At 34.2% G+C, this 19,882-nt stretch overlaps 1 protein-coding gene across 50 annotated transcripts in view; it reads left to right on the forward strand.

The window, feature by feature from the left end:
- Positions 1-19,882, forward strand: part of LOC129565618 (broad-complex core protein isoforms 1/2/3/4/5) — a 106,163-nt gene that overhangs the window by 77,866 nt on the left and 8,415 nt on the right. For 12 of the 50 annotated variants that reach the window (XM_055440651.1, XM_055440660.1, XM_055440661.1 and 9 more), the window contains 8 exons: positions 1,644-1,901; positions 6,226-6,414; positions 6,505-6,652; positions 6,752-7,009; positions 7,181-7,418; positions 7,526-7,671; positions 7,857-7,904; positions 16,923-18,060. In XM_055440651.1, the coding sequence (XP_055296626.1) occupies positions 1,716-1,901; positions 6,226-6,414; positions 6,505-6,652; positions 6,752-7,009; positions 7,181-7,418; positions 7,526-7,671; positions 7,857-7,904; positions 16,923-17,428 (1,719 nt within the window). In that variant the 5' untranslated portion in view covers positions 1,644-1,715 and the 3' untranslated portion in view covers positions 17,429-18,060. Of the gene's footprint in view, positions 1-1,643; positions 1,902-6,225; positions 6,415-6,504; positions 6,653-6,751; positions 7,010-7,180; positions 7,419-7,525; positions 7,693-7,856; positions 7,905-12,997; positions 18,061-19,882 lie in introns of those variants that run through there. The other 38 variants (XM_055440671.1, XM_055440674.1, XM_055440677.1 and 35 more) reach the window with 5 other exon arrangements.

Raw genomic sequence — 19,882 nt, forward strand, 5'->3', positions numbered from 1 at the left:
GCACCCCTATAGCCATCACCACCATCGCCGCCGCCGACGCTGTCGAGTCGAGTGCTCGACTTTTTCTCTTGCTTTTTATTTTCGGCGAGTGTGTGCAAGCTTGTGCAAATCGTCAGTCGGTGCATCGTCTGCTTCCACTTTATGTACACAAAGCAAGCGGCGGAGCTTTTTCTCTCTCTTTTTTTGTGTGTGTTCAGAAAAGTAAAACGTCTCGACTGCATTATGTACTTGACGATGCCATTGAAAAACTTTGTTTTTTTTCCTCTCTCTCTCCCTCTCTGTTTCTCTTCGTTTTGCATTGGCTTTTTTGTGCTTATGAAAATTCTCTTTGTCTCGTGTTCTTTGACATTCACTCGCTAGACACATAAAAATACGGTACACAAACCAATGCACTACTACTCCAAGCTCAAGCCATTTTTTTTCTCTCTCCTATCATGTTTGTGTCTCTGTTTACTACAGATGCTGTTTTTTTTTCTCGTTATGCCATTCTCTGAATACTCGCACTGTTTTTGCATCACTGGTTGGTTTTGAATGACGCATTCATTTACGCTCATTGCAAATGAATAAAATACCTTTTACACAGACTTGATTCAGATGACATATTCAAATGTTCTATGAACAACATGAATTATGCAACCACTATTCTCAACTGATTATTTTATACCACACAGCATGGCATTTACATTTTGTAAACAGAGACGACTTTTTGTTCCATTTGTAAAATACGTCATGTTCAATGTGGAAGACGAGCGCAAAAAAACCCCAAATGATTCTGCACTTGAAGTTTTCAATGTGAACTATCTTGTTTTGTCACTGAAATCGATATGTTAACGGTGACCGCGAGAGCGTCTAACGAATCAGACTCGTTAAAATGATTTTCGTTGACGTAGTGCTGGATACGCATGTGATCACCTTCACCTACTTGTTTCAGTTGATGTGTTTGTTTCTCTTTCCTCTCTATCTTCATTTTGTTTAAATTATGCAAATTCGGTCCGGTAGCGTACACATTTATTTTGGTGCTCCGCCAAAGACGGATGGACAAAACTCTTCTTCATTCATAGACATTGGTCGAAAATAAACGATAGAACGTTAGAATAATACGGAATTCGTGTTGAGTCATTTGCGTTGGGCACACAAGCTATTGAGATAGGTCAGGTTGAGCCGCGTTTGCTCAAGTGACCGCACGTACAAATGACACGGCGAACCGATAGACAAAGAAGAACGCAAAATTTGTGTGTCTGTGAGTGAATGAGTGAGTGTATGATACGTACTTATGCGATAATTCCCAATACGCGTTACTCGAGCAAAAATGATGGAGAACCAATTTGGCGTATGGGTTTTATCACACAATTTGTTACTCATTGAATAAATTTGCAAGTCAAAGTCAATGATCGGTTTAAATGACGTGTTGTTTTTACTCTTTCTCTCTCTCTCTCTCTCTCTCTCTCTCTCTCTCTCTCTCTCTCGGTCTTTTGTCTCCGACAAATGTAGTAATGAAATTTTAAAGACGTCTACCGATTCTAATGAATGATGGTTAACCGGTTTTCTGCAATTTTTTAGCATACAAATTTCCAACCAATTGATTTATCAACATTCGATCTTGTTATTTATGGTGATTTTTTTTCTTCTTCCTTTTTTTGCAGAACAATTTAAATACAGAAAAGTAAAAGAAATTATCCGCGCTGGAACGAAGGAAATCATTAAAACGAAGAAACATGGTTGACACTCAGCATTTTTGCCTACGATGGAATAATTACCAGAGTAGCATCACATCAGCATTCGAGAATTTGCGCGACGATGAGGATTTCGTCGATGTCACATTAGCCTGTGATGGCCGCAGTTTGAAGGCACATCGTGTCGTTCTATCGGCATGCAGCCCATATTTTCGTGAATTGCTCAAGGTAAGTTATTTTATCCTTGCGAAAATATTTTCGTGCATTTCTTTCGATCCTTTATATTTTCGACGTGATGAGACGCTTAAAAAAGTAGATAACAGAATTTGCTCGAAAATGAGAGAAAAAAGAACGAAAAGACTTCTTCATGAGGTAGAAACAAAAAAACTTGAGACAAAAAAAAAACAACGGAGAATGGGAAACAAGACCGCAGAGCTTTGCTTTGCTCCGCTCTGCGTTCTTGAGTTGTTGGTTACTTAATCTATTTTGTTGTTTCACAACAAACTATTTTTTGGCGCACTACATGAAATGTATTCTATCAAAGTAACTTTGAAGTAATATATTTATTTGCAAAATGAATTACAAGATCTTGGTTTTATTTCTTTTTTGAAATATACTGCCTTTGGTTTAAATTAAATAATTAATATGAGCATAGAATCTAAAATCACTTTAATTCTGGTCAAGACTCAGAAAATATTATACGAAAAACTAATGTAATTTTTAAACAACATTTGATGATAAACATTTGATTGGCGCTTTGAGATATTATGCACTTATTTGTCGTTACTGCCACTGTTTTAAATCAAATAAAAAATATGAGCATACAATACAAATTCACCATAATTAGTTTGAGTAGTCAAAAAGTATCTAGACAAAAAAAAGAGCAGATTAGTAGCTCTACATTTCATGTAGTGCTAAAAAGGCGGTTGGGTGTTCGTTGAAAAGAATTAATTATGATTTCCGCATGATGTTGTGCATTGCGCGCTGCATGAAACGCAACGGTTCAGGTTTCTTCTCGACGTATTTTTGCCAAAAATAATATAATTGCCATTTAATTATATGGTTTTTCTTTTCGCGTCGAAATGAAAGCGGATGTGCAATGATGACGGCGTGCAAGCAACAACAGCAAGCAAATAAAAAGACGTAATGCTTTTTCTATGGAAATATTTAGAACTTAATTATTGGAATGCATTTCATAATTTCTTCTTTTTTTTCCATCGCCGAGACGAACGCAAAATAGCTAAGCCATTTCACTTGAAAACAAACCAAAGAAAAACTCGGTTCTGTTGGATGAACGAGTGTGCGCATATGAATCATTTTGGATTGGATTATAAGCGGTGGCAACTACAGTCTCAGCACTAATTTCACATTGAAATTAAAGATACGCAATAAATTATGAAGTAAGAAATTATAAACATGCAGCGAAAAAAGAAGCGAACGAACGAAGCAACCAACAAAATTATGCCAAAGTAATTTTAGACAAAGTTTTGCTCGTTTTCGAAAAGCGCATAGAAAAGTTCCGTTGCGAACAGTTGGAAAAAATAAAATACACACTCACTCACACGGAGCGGTAGAGAGGGAAAGGGAGGGAGAGAAATAATGGCACAAGAATCAAGTCGCAAACATTGTCATTGTCGCAGTTCTTGTCATCGGCGATGCCAGCCTTAATATCTCTACTCCGTGTTACTCGGTTCGCTTCAGCTCACTATCTCTCTGTCTCTCTCTCTCTTGCTCGTTCGTTCGTTCGTTCTACGTGCCTCGGCTTACATGCAATATGCAACTAATTTTTCTGTACATTTCTGTAAAACATGAATTATATCTACGACGAGGCGAACCATTCACCAAGTGATACCCACCCCAAAATACATCATACACATATATAAACGCCATAATTCGCATGGTGCCGAGCAACCAACCCGTTTTATGGCTGTTTGCTGCTACTTCTCGTTTCGCTTCTTCTTCTTTTCGTGCGGCAAAAAATCTAATTAGTGAAAATATTCCTTACACACTTTTTCTATTCATATATACTTATTCTATTTATTGTCTCTCGGTGTTTTTTTCTCTCTTTCTTTTCGTTATTGCTGTTGCCGCTCGTTTGCTGCTCCTCATTCCGCAAGCATTTTCACTGCAGTCAATTATACGAACATTTTATCATCGTCTCCTCTGTGTAAAGTTTTTGACTAAGCTCAGTCGGTTCCATACACATATACACACACACACACTCACGCTCGCACAACAACCACTTCGTCTCTCCTCGTCTTTTTCGACAGACAAAGTTCAAGGGGTTTTTTTCCCGCAAAATTGTGCACTGAGAAATTAATTGAACATGAAAAATGAAACAACAACATTTTCGCGATGAATTAAAATGTGTACCGCCAGCAACGCAACACCAACTTTTTCCCATATGAAATTGAAAAATGCAAAAGAGAGAGGAAGAGAAACGCGCGGCAATTCGCAATAAATTCATGAAATATGAATATTGCGCATAATAAGTAATTACAATTAATTCTTCCCAAACTGCGAGACACAACCGCAAATAAATTCAAAGTTTTCGAAGAAAGTAACATTCTTTGCACAACACACGATGTGATGGCATTTGAGTTCAATCGTCATCGCAATTAGTGAACATTTGAAATGATGACTAATTTACTCATTTTGTGCTGGTAATAGAGCAAATATCCATGAAATTTGAAGAAAAAATGTTCTTCAGATCGGTTGCCGGCATCAAAACGAGCAGAGCAAGGAGGATAAAAAAAAACGACAAAAAATTTAAAGAAATCGAAAAAAGTTCGCAGAAATGATTTTGCTCGACTGAAACTAATTCTAAGTTGAAAATTCCAGCGAAATCATTCTTTCGTCGAAATTTACAGACGACGAATTCCGTTTATTCTTCAAAATGTTCAAATTATCTTACATTGAAACACATTTTTCTTTAAAATCGCTCATGCGCTACTTCAAGCACTTTTTCTTATCAGCAGTTGCGAAATCATTATTTCGTACCAGATTATGTCATGTGTTTTTTCAATTATTTCCTGTCTCAAATTCGCATGAATCCAATCAAGTTTTGTGGATAAAACACACTTGAAAATTTGATAGTTGTTTTCGCAGTATTTCAAGGCGAATGAAAACGGTGTGTTTTAAAAATAAAATCATACGGAACAAAATCATTGGGCATGGAAAATGGCAGTGTTAAAATTTCGACAACTGTTCCACATAGCGGTGGTCAATTCACCGCTGTGCCAACAATGTTCACCCATAATTACATTGGGATCCATAAATTGGCGGTGTCCGAATTTGATTACGCACATTCGGCAATGTTGTTTAACGTTCGCATTAATCATCGTGATTCAACCGAAAATTCGAAATGTCGACTGTCCAAGTGTGGTAATCGAATGCAATGCCATGGCTCATTGATATTTATAGCGAAGAATGTTTAACGTTCAATGGCAAAATGCAACGACGACGAAAGAAAGAAAAAACAGATTAAATCGAAATTGTCATTTGACTTGTCATAAACATGCACACCATGTGCAGTGTAGTTCGAAAATAAATGCAAATGAAACACATTGGATATATGGTAACAACAAAGTAACTTTTGCAAACGATTCGACTTTTGTGCACTTTGTCGCGCATTCGGTTTTACTTCGCCAATTATTCGTCAATCGTAGGCATTCGCGCATAACGAGTACGGTGCAAGAGTGAAAGAGACCGAGTGAAACGTTGAATTAAGAGAGACCATTTTATAAACGACATGCTTATATTGCATACTAACCCAAATAAAAAAGTGCAGTTCCTCATTGCTTCTTACAATGGAAGGGCAGACTACGAAAGAGAAGTCAGCATTGAGTCGGCTCAAACAAGAATTTGAAGGACTCATAATTTCTCAATTGGCTTAAATGACGTTGTTATCGATGTTATTGTGAGTGAGCTATTTTGCAGCGCGTCTCGCCAGCCAGATTTTGTGTTCATGTTTCATTCGGTGCTCAGCTCAGCGTGTGCGCTGGATATAGTGGGACGAAGGATAAACCAAAGAGCAGAACAGCAAAAATGAAAACAAGATGCACAATCACGTTTAATGCGAGGAAACATAAACAAATTTACTTTGGAAATGCGTGTCCTACTTATTTTTTTTAGCGTCTGGTTTTTTTTCCAGCGCATTGTTTAACGGCAGTCTTTTCCTTTCTCACTCGTTGGTTCGTTGTGTTGAAGTTTGCAACGTTCGCAAGCGAGAAAAAATAGCCATAAACTGCTGTCTAATTTAATGGAAATGGAAGAGAAGGGAAGGAGTGGTAGCACAATAAATGTACTCCAATAGGTTCAATGTTGACGGTCGTTATTCGTTATTGTTGTTCTCCAAATGCACATTTTCACACTTGAAAATGACTTTGAGCGTGGCATTTTTTTTTTGTCTTTCGTTACTTCTCATTTACATTCGCAGATTTTGTAGTTCATAAGAAAACAACGTTGTTTTTTTTTCTTCGATTTTTGCAATGACGCACATTCGATCGTAAATTGATTTTGTTTTCTCTGTTTTTTCTTTGAATTTTCGTAGAGCACACCATGCAAACATCCAGTGATTGTGCTACAAGATGTCGCATTCAACGATTTACATGCATTGGTCGAGTTTATCTATCACGGCGAGGTAAATGTTCATCAACGCTCGCTCAGCTCATTCTTGAAAACGGCCGAGGTACTTAGAGTGTCTGGACTAACACAACAACAGGCTGAAGAAACACACAACGTAAGCACAATTTTTCAAAATAATTGCATCGCATATAGGTGATTCATTTTAACGATTCTGTTTCTCTCTTTTTTTTTGCGACTTGAGCAGCTAGCGCAAATTCAAAGCCTTGGCAATTCTGGCGCCCGCACACCGATCAGCCATCATCCAAGTTTCACAGACAAAATGGTCGAAGATGCTCTATTCCCACAAGGTGTTTCTCCGCCACCACATCTGAACAACTTACACTCGTCAAATGGTAAGGCAACATTCGAACACGGTGTTATGTTACATAATCACGTTGATGAGATCGCAAGTAGTTTAATTGAATTGTATTTTATTAATCTATTCCGTACAGCCCATTCAGGTGCAACCGTGAATCAGCTATTGCGACGTGCAGCAGCTGCAGCTGCATTGCGTCGTGAACGCAATAATTCCAGTCAAGAAGAGCTGTCGTTGAAACGTCAACGGTCCGACAATGGCAACAATAACAGTCCAGATGTCATCAGTCACATGCCACAAGTCACCGCTGCCGATTTTTCCACCATTAAACACAACAACAACAACACGCCTCCCATGAAAGATGCTGAACGCGCCGAAGACTACTCCTCAGAAAGTACGTAGCGAGACTCTTTTCCCTAGTTTTATTGAATTTTTTTTTTTTTTTCAATCAGTTGATAGAAACAAATAAATTTCATGTGACTTTTCATTCGAAGGATTAGAACAGTTCCATGCGAAACTGTTGATTTTTACAAATGAATAACAAAAATTAATTTTTTTACCATAGATCCGAATAACATGAGCAACAACAACGCATCAAATGGCAATGGATTATCGTCATCATCAACTGACAAGGACAGTCTTACACCGTCACCGCCGAATCGTTTGAACGATAACGTCAAATCCGAACCCATGGAACTCGTCTGCAGCAATCACAATCTAGCATCCGATGAACAAAGCAACGACTCGGTCGGTGACCACGACATCAAATACTTGGGCGGCAACGATGGCAAAGGATCACTCAGGTAAATATTTCAAGGAATTTTTGATCATTTTTTTTCTCGTAAATTCTGAGAGAAAAAAATTCGAATGAAAAACGTGGATAATGTGATATATTTCTATTTTGATGCAGCTCAAATAATGACGACGACATTGATAACAGCATACATTCACACACTGCACCGCCATTTTTACTGGGAGAAAATAAACTCTTCTCAACACCGGGCTCATTCAATTTCTCAATGGCTGCACTCGCCGCTGATCCCAACACTCTTGCCGGTAACCATCATTTTGTTCATGGTATTTTTCTTAATCAAATTAATTAATTTCAAGTACATTCACTTCGTTGGAGTGTCTAGTGCACAAATTTTATGAGTTATCATTTCGGTCTTTATTACTTCATTAACGAATTCGATTTTGTTTGTTCTTTCTTTCCACGTTGTTTGTCGTTGCCCATCATAAAGGATTGAATCATTTGCAATCAGCTGCTGAACTTGCCGGATCTCCACAAGGTAAGATTTTTATGTCTTTTTTTTTTATTGATTCAAAGTCGTTTTTTTTTACTTTTATTCATACTATATATTTTCGTTAAAAAAAATGAAAATTAACCAACGCGTCTTACCCCCACACACACTACACTCCAAAATATATTGAGAAAAAAACAAAAAAACAAATATATTCAAATAATTTTTATTAGCAAAAATGTTTTGTACAAAAATCATTCCTCGGCCATTTTCGGTTTAAGTTTTAATTTTAAATTAATTTTTTTTTTGTTCTTCAATTGGAATTTTATTCTTTTTGAGAGTGAATTTTATTGAACAACATTTGATAATTCTTTTATGGGATCATAACACAACAAATTGGTTTTGGTTGGCTTTTGTTTTTTTACACAATTTACACATAACGATGTTGTTATTATTATTATTATTTTTTTTTGGTTAACTATTTTTGTTTTCTTTTACAATGTTTCGCAATTTGACCCATTAAATGGAAGCTTTTTTACCAATAAAAATTATTTTGATATATTTTCCCTGGGTTTGGCTTTCCAATCGATGTTCAATGTTTTAGGTTGTTTTTTTTTCTCTCGACAAACACGAAGTGACGAACAAATCAAACGCAAAACGGTTAATGTAAGAGTAAAAATTGATTGGAAATGAAATGGTTTCGGTGATGAAGAAGAAACTAACAGTAAATTAACAATTGAAAAATATGGTAGAATAAAACGGTGCTTGATTTTTTCGTCATTTCATCTATCTCACCCATTGGAAAGCCAAATCGAAGAGATTATTAATCATCCTTTTACGGATGAATTAAAAAAAACAATATTTAAAAAAATCTATAAAAAAAGGAATAATATCATTATAAAAAAGCAAAGATTTTCGTGAATTGGTTTTTTGTGTGCTAATTTTGTATCGTATATCGTGTCAATTCGTCGTGTATGTGTGTTTAAATTGTGTTCTGCTGCATTATGACCGTAAAACAAATTATATATTTCATTCCAACAAAAAAAACAATGTTTCCGTTTCCTTTTTAATTTCTCATTTTTTTTTATTTTTCGTTCAAAATTTTTTTTTTCATTTTCATTTCCCGTCATTACTGACATCTTTTCATTACTCCATAAATCCAACAAAATTCGAAAGAACAAGAATCAATCAGTCAATTTTCACCATTTTTTATATTTTCTGTTATTATTTCCAACAAGAATTTCATTTGTTTTGTTGTTCTCATCCATTTCACCCCTTCACAAACACAAATACAAGCAAAACGATACCATGCTAATCTTGAAAATTGATTTCTCATTCTTCGTACGTTTTATCCACACACACACACACACACAAACTTCACCACCAACCACCACCTCCCTTAGCCATTTCATTTTATATTTCGTGCTCATTTTCTCACTTTCTCGTTCTTCATTATTGGAATTTATTTTTTGGACATGATTTTTTTTTGTTCCATCTGGCATCTTTTTTTTATTACGTTTCCGTACCGATAATTTTTACAGCCTTTCGTTTGTTTATTGCTTCATTTTCTTTTCGTTTCGAGCGATTTTTTCTTTTATATATTGAGCCAAAAGAAAAAAAACTTATGATTTTCATGCGATCACGATAGTTATTTTCCGAATTTTCCATCACTTCCCACACACACTCTTTAGTTGAACCTTTTATATTGTATTTGGGCCATACCAAAATTTTTCCAAGAAAAACACATACAGATTTTCATGTATACAAAAAAAAAATGCGAGCGTTTGTGTCGTTCATTTGACATTTTTTTTTATTATCTTAATTTTGCATCTCAGTATTTGACATACATGTGTTTTCGTTTGGTTTTCATCCGTTTTTGATTCAATATTCTTTTTTATTTTATCAAATCAAAAACTGTGTTCCGTTTGACTTTTTCATTTCTTATATATATTTTCATTTAAACTTTTCCGAAATTTCATTTGATTATGCCCGAATTAGAACAAAAGCGATTTTTTAAGCGATATACTTACCGAAAAAAAACATTTTTTTTTAAAACTAAAACGTGTTGTTTGTTCCGTTTGATTGACAAAAAACAAAATAATATTTACTATTTGTGTTTTGATTTGATTTTATCCGCATTTTTCTTTTTGGAATTTATAAAAAAAAAACAAATCAAATTTGATGAAATTTGTGTGCCGCTATGATGATTTTTTTCAGAAACTAAATTTCAAATTCTGCAGATAATCATCATTGATTTCATGCAAAACATACGGCATTTTATTTCGTTGAAAAAAAAAACCAAACAAACTGAATTGGCTCCATTCTTCAGCACAAATAACAAATTTTACAATGGTTTTTCTTAAGTTGCTTTTTTCTCTTAAAGCTGATTTTTAAGTGAAAAATAACTCGTAAACAAACGAAAGGAAAAAGAAAATAAACGAAAAAAAAGAACCAAAGGCAAAGAGGTAATATCAAAAAAATTCACCAAACAAAATTTGACAAAAAACAAAAATTTAACAATGGAAAATGAAATAGAACTCTTATATTAACACACACGAAGAAGGAGGAGATGTATTGCATACAAATGTAAAATGAAGAAAAAATCAGACTCATCATCGACTCGGTCAATTGGCTTCAGAATTATTCTGTTTATTTGGAATTCGAAACAAAATAAACAAAACAAAACAAAACAATTCAAACCATCCAAACAATCGAAAGACATAAGAAAAAAAGACAGCGAAAAAAAGAACAAATTACACAATTACATTCGACTTTTTTGTTATTCGTTGAAAAAACATGAAAATTATATGAAAAATAAAAACAAAATTTATGCAGTGAATAATTTTATAAATATATATTTTACAGACAATTTAAAAAAAAAAATCTGTTTGGTTAGAGGTTGCGCTAGGCTCCAAACCATATTTCTTCTACTTCTTTTTCCCTCCAAGACAAAAACAACATATTTTATTCTACATTATTCAGTTTTCGTTTCTCTTCTTCCCCCCAATTTCATTATATTTATTGTTTTTCTCATTTATTTTCCATTTTTATCGTTCAACTCTAAACAAAATTACAAAATAAATATAATTCAATTTATGTTTTCCTTTCACTAATTAGCCCTATTAGCCGCTCTATATCCGTATGACCTCTATTTAGGCCGAAAATTTGCAATTTGATATACACGTTAGTGTTCGATAAGAAGATGAAATGGAACAAAATTGTTAAAAAAAAAATTTAGAAATTTAAGCGCATTCAAAGTGCATTGGTCACAATTGGCATTTGGTTTATTTGGCTCTACACTTAAACACATTGATACAAAGCGTCTATAAAAACAGTATTTTTGGAATAAAGAACTTTTCAAAATTAAAAAAAAGAATATAAATATCAAATTGTTAATTTTATCCAAAACGAAACACAAAATATGTCTCTCTTCTCTTGATGAAGACATCGTTGAAAGAAAACAGCAAAAGAATCAAAAAGTGGAGTCATCTTTCACTAGGGCTATCGGCGGTAGTTAAACTTTCTTATTTCATTCTCTCCCTCTCGTCTTCTTATTTATTACACATATCGACTTAAGAGAAATTGGTTGAGATTGGAGGAACAAGTGAAGAACAATCCAATCGATCGTCGTACACAAAGAAAACAAATGATGAAATGCCATGCATCAAATGCAACGAGAAAGAAGATGAACATGGAAAGGATACATTTAGATAGAAGAAAAAAAATAACACTGTGAGAATTCACAGCAAATGTTTGCCCACACTGCAAACGAATTCACGAATGTCATAATTGCCTGCTTAACTGTTCCAACTTATACACCAAAGACGATTTCATAGCTCATTCTCTCCTAGTTTATTGGCATTTTTCACGAATTTGATTCCCCAAAACAAAACAAAAAAAAAACAAAAAAAGAAACGTAACACATCACATACACACACACATACACACCTGCAAAGCCAGCGACTTAGTTTGTCTTTTGCACTGGGTGGAATATTCAAACAAACACAATTATTCGGCGTCGTGTTTTGACTTCGGATTTCGACTCGAACGAAGAAAATAAAGAAACAAATTAAGTTCATTGTAAATAGGCTAAAACAAAATGGACGCGAAAAAAAAACAATAACGCACTTGTGTAAAGCGTGGAGGAGTACACACAACGCAGGAATTTTGAACGAAACCGATTTCGCATGCTTTTGGAAGAAAGAAAAAAATCGCGATCACAAAATTTCGTTTGTATCAACCAGACAAAAAAGTGATTAATGGTATTAATTTGGCATGGACATCGCGACCATTTTGATTTTGCTTTCAACAGCATCGACGAAATTGGCTCAAAAGACTTAGCACTCAGAATTGAAATTGTTTTTTTGGACGTTCTATTGTTGTTTTCACACATGCTTTGGTGCACTAATGGTTAACGGGAAGCGTTTGTTGACACACATTACAAAACATATTTTTGTTGTTCTGTTTAGGGATGGACTTACACACACATTTTTTTTTAATTACTTTTTTGCATTTTTTTGTTTCGATTAATTTTATTTTATTCGTACATTTTTTTTTATTTGTGACAACCACACACACACACACATACAAAAGCTTCGTTTGATCACATCCTTCAGCGAAAGCTTTTAAAAAAAAACACATGCCAGCAAAAAAAAATAACCGAAATGTTTTTCATCTCTCACTTTTTATGTGTTTCGAAACAAAAAAAAAGCGATTTATCAACACATATTACACACATACATACCTATACAAAACAACACTGATTTAGGGGTTTTTGTTCGATCTGGTTTTTTGATTTAGTCAATTTGATTTTGATGTTTTTTTTTCACACTGGACGAAATTATCATTAATTATATAACATTAGGCAAATTAACCACCAAAATAAAAAAGAAAACAAAATGGTATAAACACACACACAATGGATAAATTGGACAAGAAGAAAATCTATAATTCAATCACATTTTGAGAAAACAAATTTATTTGCAAAAAAAAAAAAAACAAAAAACAAAATTGAGATTTTTGAATTCGAAATTTGAGAGATAAAAAAAAAAATTAGTTTAAAATTAAAACAACTCCTGGTGATGGTGTGTGAGACAATTTTTAATGGGCTAATCACGTCATCTCTTGTTTGATGTCGTCAGGTCATCTGACGACCGCCAACACAACAACACCGACTTCAACGTCAACGCCGAATCAATCAGCCGGTTCGAGTCATCACAGTGCTGCTGCCGCTGCTGCTGTTGTAGCTGCCGCAATGTTGCCCACGGGTTCTGCTGCTCTGTCGGGTGAAGATTTTCGATGCGATCCATGCAATAAAAATTTATCGTCGTTGACACGATTAAAGCGTCACATACAAAACGTTCACATGCGACCGACGAAAGAGCCAGTTTGTAACATCTGCAAACGGGTGTACAGTTCGCTGAACAGTTTGCGCAATCACAAAAGTATTTATCATCGAAATATGAAACAGCCAAAAGACGATTCAAGCGCTTCATTATCGACCGCCGGTCATTCATACTATCCAATCAATCATCGATCGTCCTAAGCGTACGGGGGCCGTCCCGTATATTTTCAAATGGATGCGTGTGCCACCTCCGATTAAGAAATAAACAAAACAACAACAACACCACCACATTCACATAAATATGTATTGCATCCACAATCAACGCACACATAGACAATATATACCCAACATTTGAGTACACACGCGCACAATCGTGCATCCAACAGGAAGTTTTTCAAACTTTTTCTTTTCCGTTTTGATTTAATCATTATTATTAAAAAAAATTTTAATTCGTTTACAATTTTGTTTTTCACCTATCAAGTATAAGGTCCGAACAGAACAGTTAAGTTTTATCAAGACAAACATTTTTTTCTCTATTCATTTTAAATACATAACACCAATAAGATTCATATATAGACACTGAAATTCAGCCAATTCGTTCTTGGCCTTGAGTTGATGAGAAAAACAACACACACACACACGCACACGCACTTTTTTTTTATCTCATTCTTTTTTGAACGAACCAATCCATTTCAGTATGATAAAATTGTACAAATCTTTGATTATATTTCTTAATAATTCTTCTAATTCAAATCTTAACTAGTTAATCGTTGAATTTAACCCCTAGTGAAGCGAATAGAATTTTTTCTATATAAAATCTATATATATAAATAGTTGATTCGGGAAAGCAGTTTAGGCATTTAGAGCGTTCGATATTATTATTATTGAAAAGGAGAAAACAAAACACAGAAACAAAAAAAACATGCTTTTATCAGTTTTTGCTTTATTTTTGAGTTGATTTTTATATGATATGTAACAAAAAAAAACAATTAGATACAATTCTTTTGTAAAAAGATTCCTTTTTTCCATTGAAATGACATGGAAGACATTTTCTGTACATAAAACCACTTTTCTCTTTAAAAACAAACAAAAAAAACCAATTCCGATTTAGATGAGCATTTTCAAAGCGCCTTTTCCATTCTCTTCTATTTATTGTTACTTCATTCTCTATTACGATTTGTATTAGGCTTAATGTTTTTTTTTCGTCGTTTTTAATTCACACTCCCTCATAGGGATCAAACTCTCAGCGCAGTTTGATTCACACCATTCAATTTCAATATTCGTATCTATGTTAATGTCCTTAAAAAAAGCGAACGCAAACACACAATGAAACATATATAAGAGTCGCGTTCGTTCAAGTGGTGTAGGCTTACCATTTGTTAATCGATAGACAATTGCTTAATTTATGTACATTTCTTTTTCGATTATTTTATTTTTCTCTTCTTCTTTTAACTTTTTTTTTAAAATAATTTTTGTTCACTTTACGTTTAAAAGGTCTCGGCTCGCACTTAAACACAGCATTGCTCCTAATAATCGAACTTTTGATGACATGATAACTCTTTTTTTTTCTCCTGTAAATGAAAGCATTTACCTTGATTGATGTAGAATTTTTTATTCGTTGCTCATTTTTGAATCGCTATTCTATTTTCTAATTCAAAGCTAATCGCTTGTTGTGTTTTTTGGCATTTGAACGCAATGCTTGATTTTTCATGCAATATTTTTGTAGACGTTTGCACCAATGTAGAGATATTGTTGCCTAAAAAATAACGTGGCCAACACAACCAAATCGAAAAGCTCTACAATTCATGTAGAGCCGAGAATAGCCGGCCAACGATCAAAAAACCATGCGCTTTTGAATAATTTTTCGAATAACAAATGCATTTCATCGCACATCTCATGATAAATAGCCAAAAAACCATTCATTCCTGAAGAAGTAACCATTTCAACGAATTTGACGAGCTTTTTTTCCGCCCGTTTGGAATACAAATTAACGAAACAAAAACACTCACACATAAAGCAATCACTTCCATCGATAAATAGGCTCTTGAACAAAGCAGATTTTTTTTTTGTCACTAGATCATAAGCGTGTCGATTGAAGGTAGTAGCAGCAATTTTTTTTTGGTTAGTTATTATTGGAAGGAATATACATTTTTAAGCGAAAAACGAAAATAATGTTTAGCACAGAAGATTTTCTTTTCTTCCATTAGTTCAACTGAAGTTTAAGATGTTTAAAAAACAAACAAAAGAGAAAATATTGTATTATAGTGGTTATTGAGACAGTTTTTTTTTAAATCTTCTATGTATTATTGAATGAAAAGTGAAATTGTTGGTATGGCAAGAGGTGGCGCACGCACAAGCGCACGTGTACTTACGATACACGATAAACGTTAAAAGTGCACAATAAATTCGGCAAATGAATTCTTTTTTGGGGGTACCAATTGGCAAGAAAAACAGAATGTATTCGACCATTTAAGCTTTTGTTTTCTTTGTCATTAAACAAAAGTCCAGAGCATCCAAATATACACAAACATTCTCATACAAACACATACACACAAAATACGTGAAAGAAAAAAAACACATACACACTACAACACATGTTCCATAAACAATTGTTAAGCTCAGATTGATGGGATCGAAGTGACGAGACTTCGATTTATTGATATCTGAATGAAAATCATCAACAACAATAGCCACCGCATTTGATGTGGTGCGAACCATTCAAACAGGTGTGACCTTGCATTGGGTTAAGCAGAGACATTAGTGACACTCAGATAAAATATACCTTCTCTCCTCGTTTCCCATTCTAAATATACACGCATATCGTTTCTACACGAATCCAGTCCATTCCATTTTCAAATACAATTCCAAATTTTGAATCGAAATTCTCACAGTCGTTGTCGTCGTTGTCGTCGTCGTCTTCGTTGTTCTTTAACATGAAAAATTCTCTTTGACAATAAAAAAACAAATCAACCAATAGTTTTGTTTCAGAGTTTGTCCATAAACATGTACAAAACAAAATTAACAACCAATTTCAGATTTCGCATGATTCACACAAAATACAGGGTATACCCGATTTCCCTTCATTTTAACAAAAGATTTTGTTTTTATTTTGTTAATTTTCAACAAACACCAAAATTTTGTATAAAAAAACCATGAAAAAAAAGAAACACAGACCGAAAATTGGACGAAATATTTTCATAAAAAACCTTTTTTTCTTTTGATCTTTGACACCACAAAACCGAGAACAAGCTAAAAATTTAACACGAAAATTCAAAATTTGGCATTAAAAAAATTCGAGCTCAAATCTCACGACACAAATGAGAGAAATGATGTAACCGTTTCGAAAGTGATGTAAGAGTTAAATTTCATATTTCGTAATTCGAAATTCATTGGATCCGAAGGAAAAAAAACCGAACCAAAAAAAATCTAAAAAAAATTTCGTAATGAAGAACGTGAAACGATACCTCAAACAAATTTTTTTTCTAATTCGATCGAACGCATCCCACGCATCTATTCTAATCAATAGTGTTTATAAAATCAAAACCAAAAATTTTATCTGTACAAAAGAAAAGCGAAAAAAATACAATTACCAAAAAAAACACACGTACACAAAAACATAAACAACAAAAAAAAAAACATAAAAAAACCACAAACACAAACACACACACACACAAGTCACTTTTGTCTCTAACTTTTCCCTTTGAATTGATTAATCAATTTAGGTGGCGCCGTCGTCAGTCCATCATCAATCGTCAATTGTAATAATGGTGGTGGTGTTTTATCAGGAAATAATGCCGGCACCGGACGCTTATCGCTTCCATTGCCATTAACTGCTTGCCATCGATGCGATGTATGCGGCAAACTCCTAAGCACCAAATTAACATTGAAACGTCACAAGGAACAACAGCATCTTCAGCCATTAAATAATGCCGTTTGTAATCTCTGTCATAAAGTGTTTCGCACATTGAATAGTTTGAATAATCATAAAAGCATTTATCATCGTCGTCAAAAGCAACATAATTCGCATCATGGACACGGTGGTAGTGGTGGTGGTGTCGGTGTTGGCATTGGCACTGGCCACAGTCGTCATTCACCGCCCACACAATCACATGCAGATCCACATCGGCAGCATCAACAACAGCCACAGCACCATTCGAATATCATTCACAGTTTGACCAATAGCCAGTCACAATCCGATCTATCAAAACCGTGCATTGATTTCTTATGAATGCACCTCAGGTGAATGCATCATGATGCGATTGATGCGACATACGAATTTTCACCATTTTCGTCGTTAGGTTGAACGTGCACGCTCGTGCGCACAAATCGGTTTTACTGTTTTTTTTTTTGTGTCCAAAAATTGAAATATGTTTTTTTGCCACGTCCATCTTCACCAACTAAACAGCCACCCTTCCACAAGCCCCACATCGCAATTCAACGCAATCATAAATGTACTTACTTGCCAGCACGCGTAATCGCACGTGTGCTGTTTCAACCAAAAAAAAAAACAAATTTATCCAAATTCAATGCCCTCGAATTCGAAATTTCACACACACAAAAATAAAACTCGGCGAAATGGAGAACGCACGTATTTTTTGGCTCAACGCGCATATAAAACAAAAACGATACATACACACTTCCCCCAATTTATTTTTTTCATTGAAATTATTTATATAGTTTACGAACTAAGTGATTTTATACAAGAATTTGTCATCATCCATGTGCAATCTTTTACGTCTTTTTTGTTACAACAACAATAATCAACTAACATTATTAAAGCCCCCCCCACCCCCCCCAAAAAAAATCCCTCACATTTAAATTATGAAGCCTTTTTCGTCATAAATTATTTTTAGAAACAAACATCTTACCCTCTATTTATTGCTATTTAAAACAAACCTATTTGTTGCCCGGTCACAATATTTTGTGGGACCGTGCATCTCATTCGATCGAATCGCATCAAGAAATGGTCACCTTTTCGATGCGACAATTTTTTTCTTCATCGACATCGAACATCCTCCCCTGTTTGATCATTTCGAAACATATTCACTGCACACATACACGCACACGCACCCGCGCACATCATGAATCATGTGTTTTGTGTTAATTTGAAGATGATCAATAAACCAGAAAAAAGAATGCCAAAAAAAACCAACTAAAGGGATAGATAATGAAACACCCTTTAGATTTAATGTGTACATAGAAACAGTTTTTAAGAAGAAAACTACATACACACACACAAGAACAATTTCCTCAATACGAAAGGAAACAACAATATCTGTGCTAAATTTGGTCACACACACACACACACATTTAAAGAATAACCACTTGCCGTTTGTATTGTGTACTTTTATCAGACAAAAAAAAACTGAACATCTGCAAAAGGAATAAATACCACATTAGCTAATTTCATTTTTTGTTAGGATTAATGAAAACGAGAAAAGAATTGAAACAGAAGGAGTAATAATAATACAGAAAACGAATAAATAATGATTAATATATATGTTTAAAGAAAAATCTATGAGAAAAAAAGCAGTAATTTGTAAGAAGCAACACGAAAGAGAAAATAACGCGAAACAAACAAACAAACAAACAAACAAACAAAAAAAAACCATTTGGAATTTAAAAATCATATGTTCGCCAAATCTAGTTTGCAATCGATGCGCAAGTTGACGTTTTGAGTGCTGAATTTGATGAAAACAAGTCGAATTGAACGCTCCCTTGTTTTTTTACCGTGATTTTTCACAATTTTTTTTTTCATCTCCTGTCACATTGAATTGGCCATTTTGCCGATAAAAGTTTGTCCGCTTCCATTTGACCACTTTTAATGGTATCGATGCGGCCGTTTTTCAGTGTGTCACGCGATACATGTGAAAATGCACGCTAAAAAAAACATAATCCTCACTTGCTGTAAATAGAAGAATCAATTTGTGTAAATGGAAACTATTAGCAAGCACACGTTTGGTCGGCCGCAACGACGATGACGACGTTCATCTACGAACAGATCAAATTAGTTGATCAATTTAGGCATATAGGGATAAAAGAAAAACACAGAGAGTTTTATACACCAAATTTTTTTTAAACATTGAAAATGTTTTTTCGATTCAATCGTTTAGTTTTTTTGCGTTTGTGTAAGTGCAAGTGTCAATTTTGCATGTCAATTGGAATTTAGGAACGAATAGTGATAGGAACGGAATGAAAAACGCTGCAAAATTTACACACCGCCCTCGAGTAAGATATTGTTTGGCAACGAATCAGACAAAAACAAATAAACCAAAATTGATATGATAATAATATGTTTAGGCAATTCAAAATTCTTCCATAATTTTTTTTAAAAAACATTTGGTTAAAAAACGAGCGGTATTTCGAAAACATGACTGATAGACGTATAGAATAGAGTTTGACGACGATTAGAGTTCATACACATTCACAGTATAATAAGCGATTAAATACATCCAGAATGCATTATTCAGACGAAAAATTTACACACATAATCACACACACACACAATCTACTTACGCTAAGCGAAGGAACATTTTTATTTTTCGAAAAATATCTATTCATTCAAAATCTCCCCACAAAATTCATCATTCAAACGATTTGAACAAAAGCAACAACTCTATTTTCGTATCAAATTTTTTTTTGCACTAATCGCCTCGAATGGATATATTGATTTCAAATCAAA

This window comes from Sitodiplosis mosellana, unplaced genomic scaffold, assembly GCF_009176505.1.
Source record: "Sitodiplosis mosellana isolate CC-2019 unplaced genomic scaffold, AAFC_SMos_1.0 Smas_scaffold_3, whole genome shotgun sequence".
Classification (NCBI taxonomy): domain Eukaryota; kingdom Metazoa; phylum Arthropoda; class Insecta; order Diptera; family Cecidomyiidae; genus Sitodiplosis; species Sitodiplosis mosellana.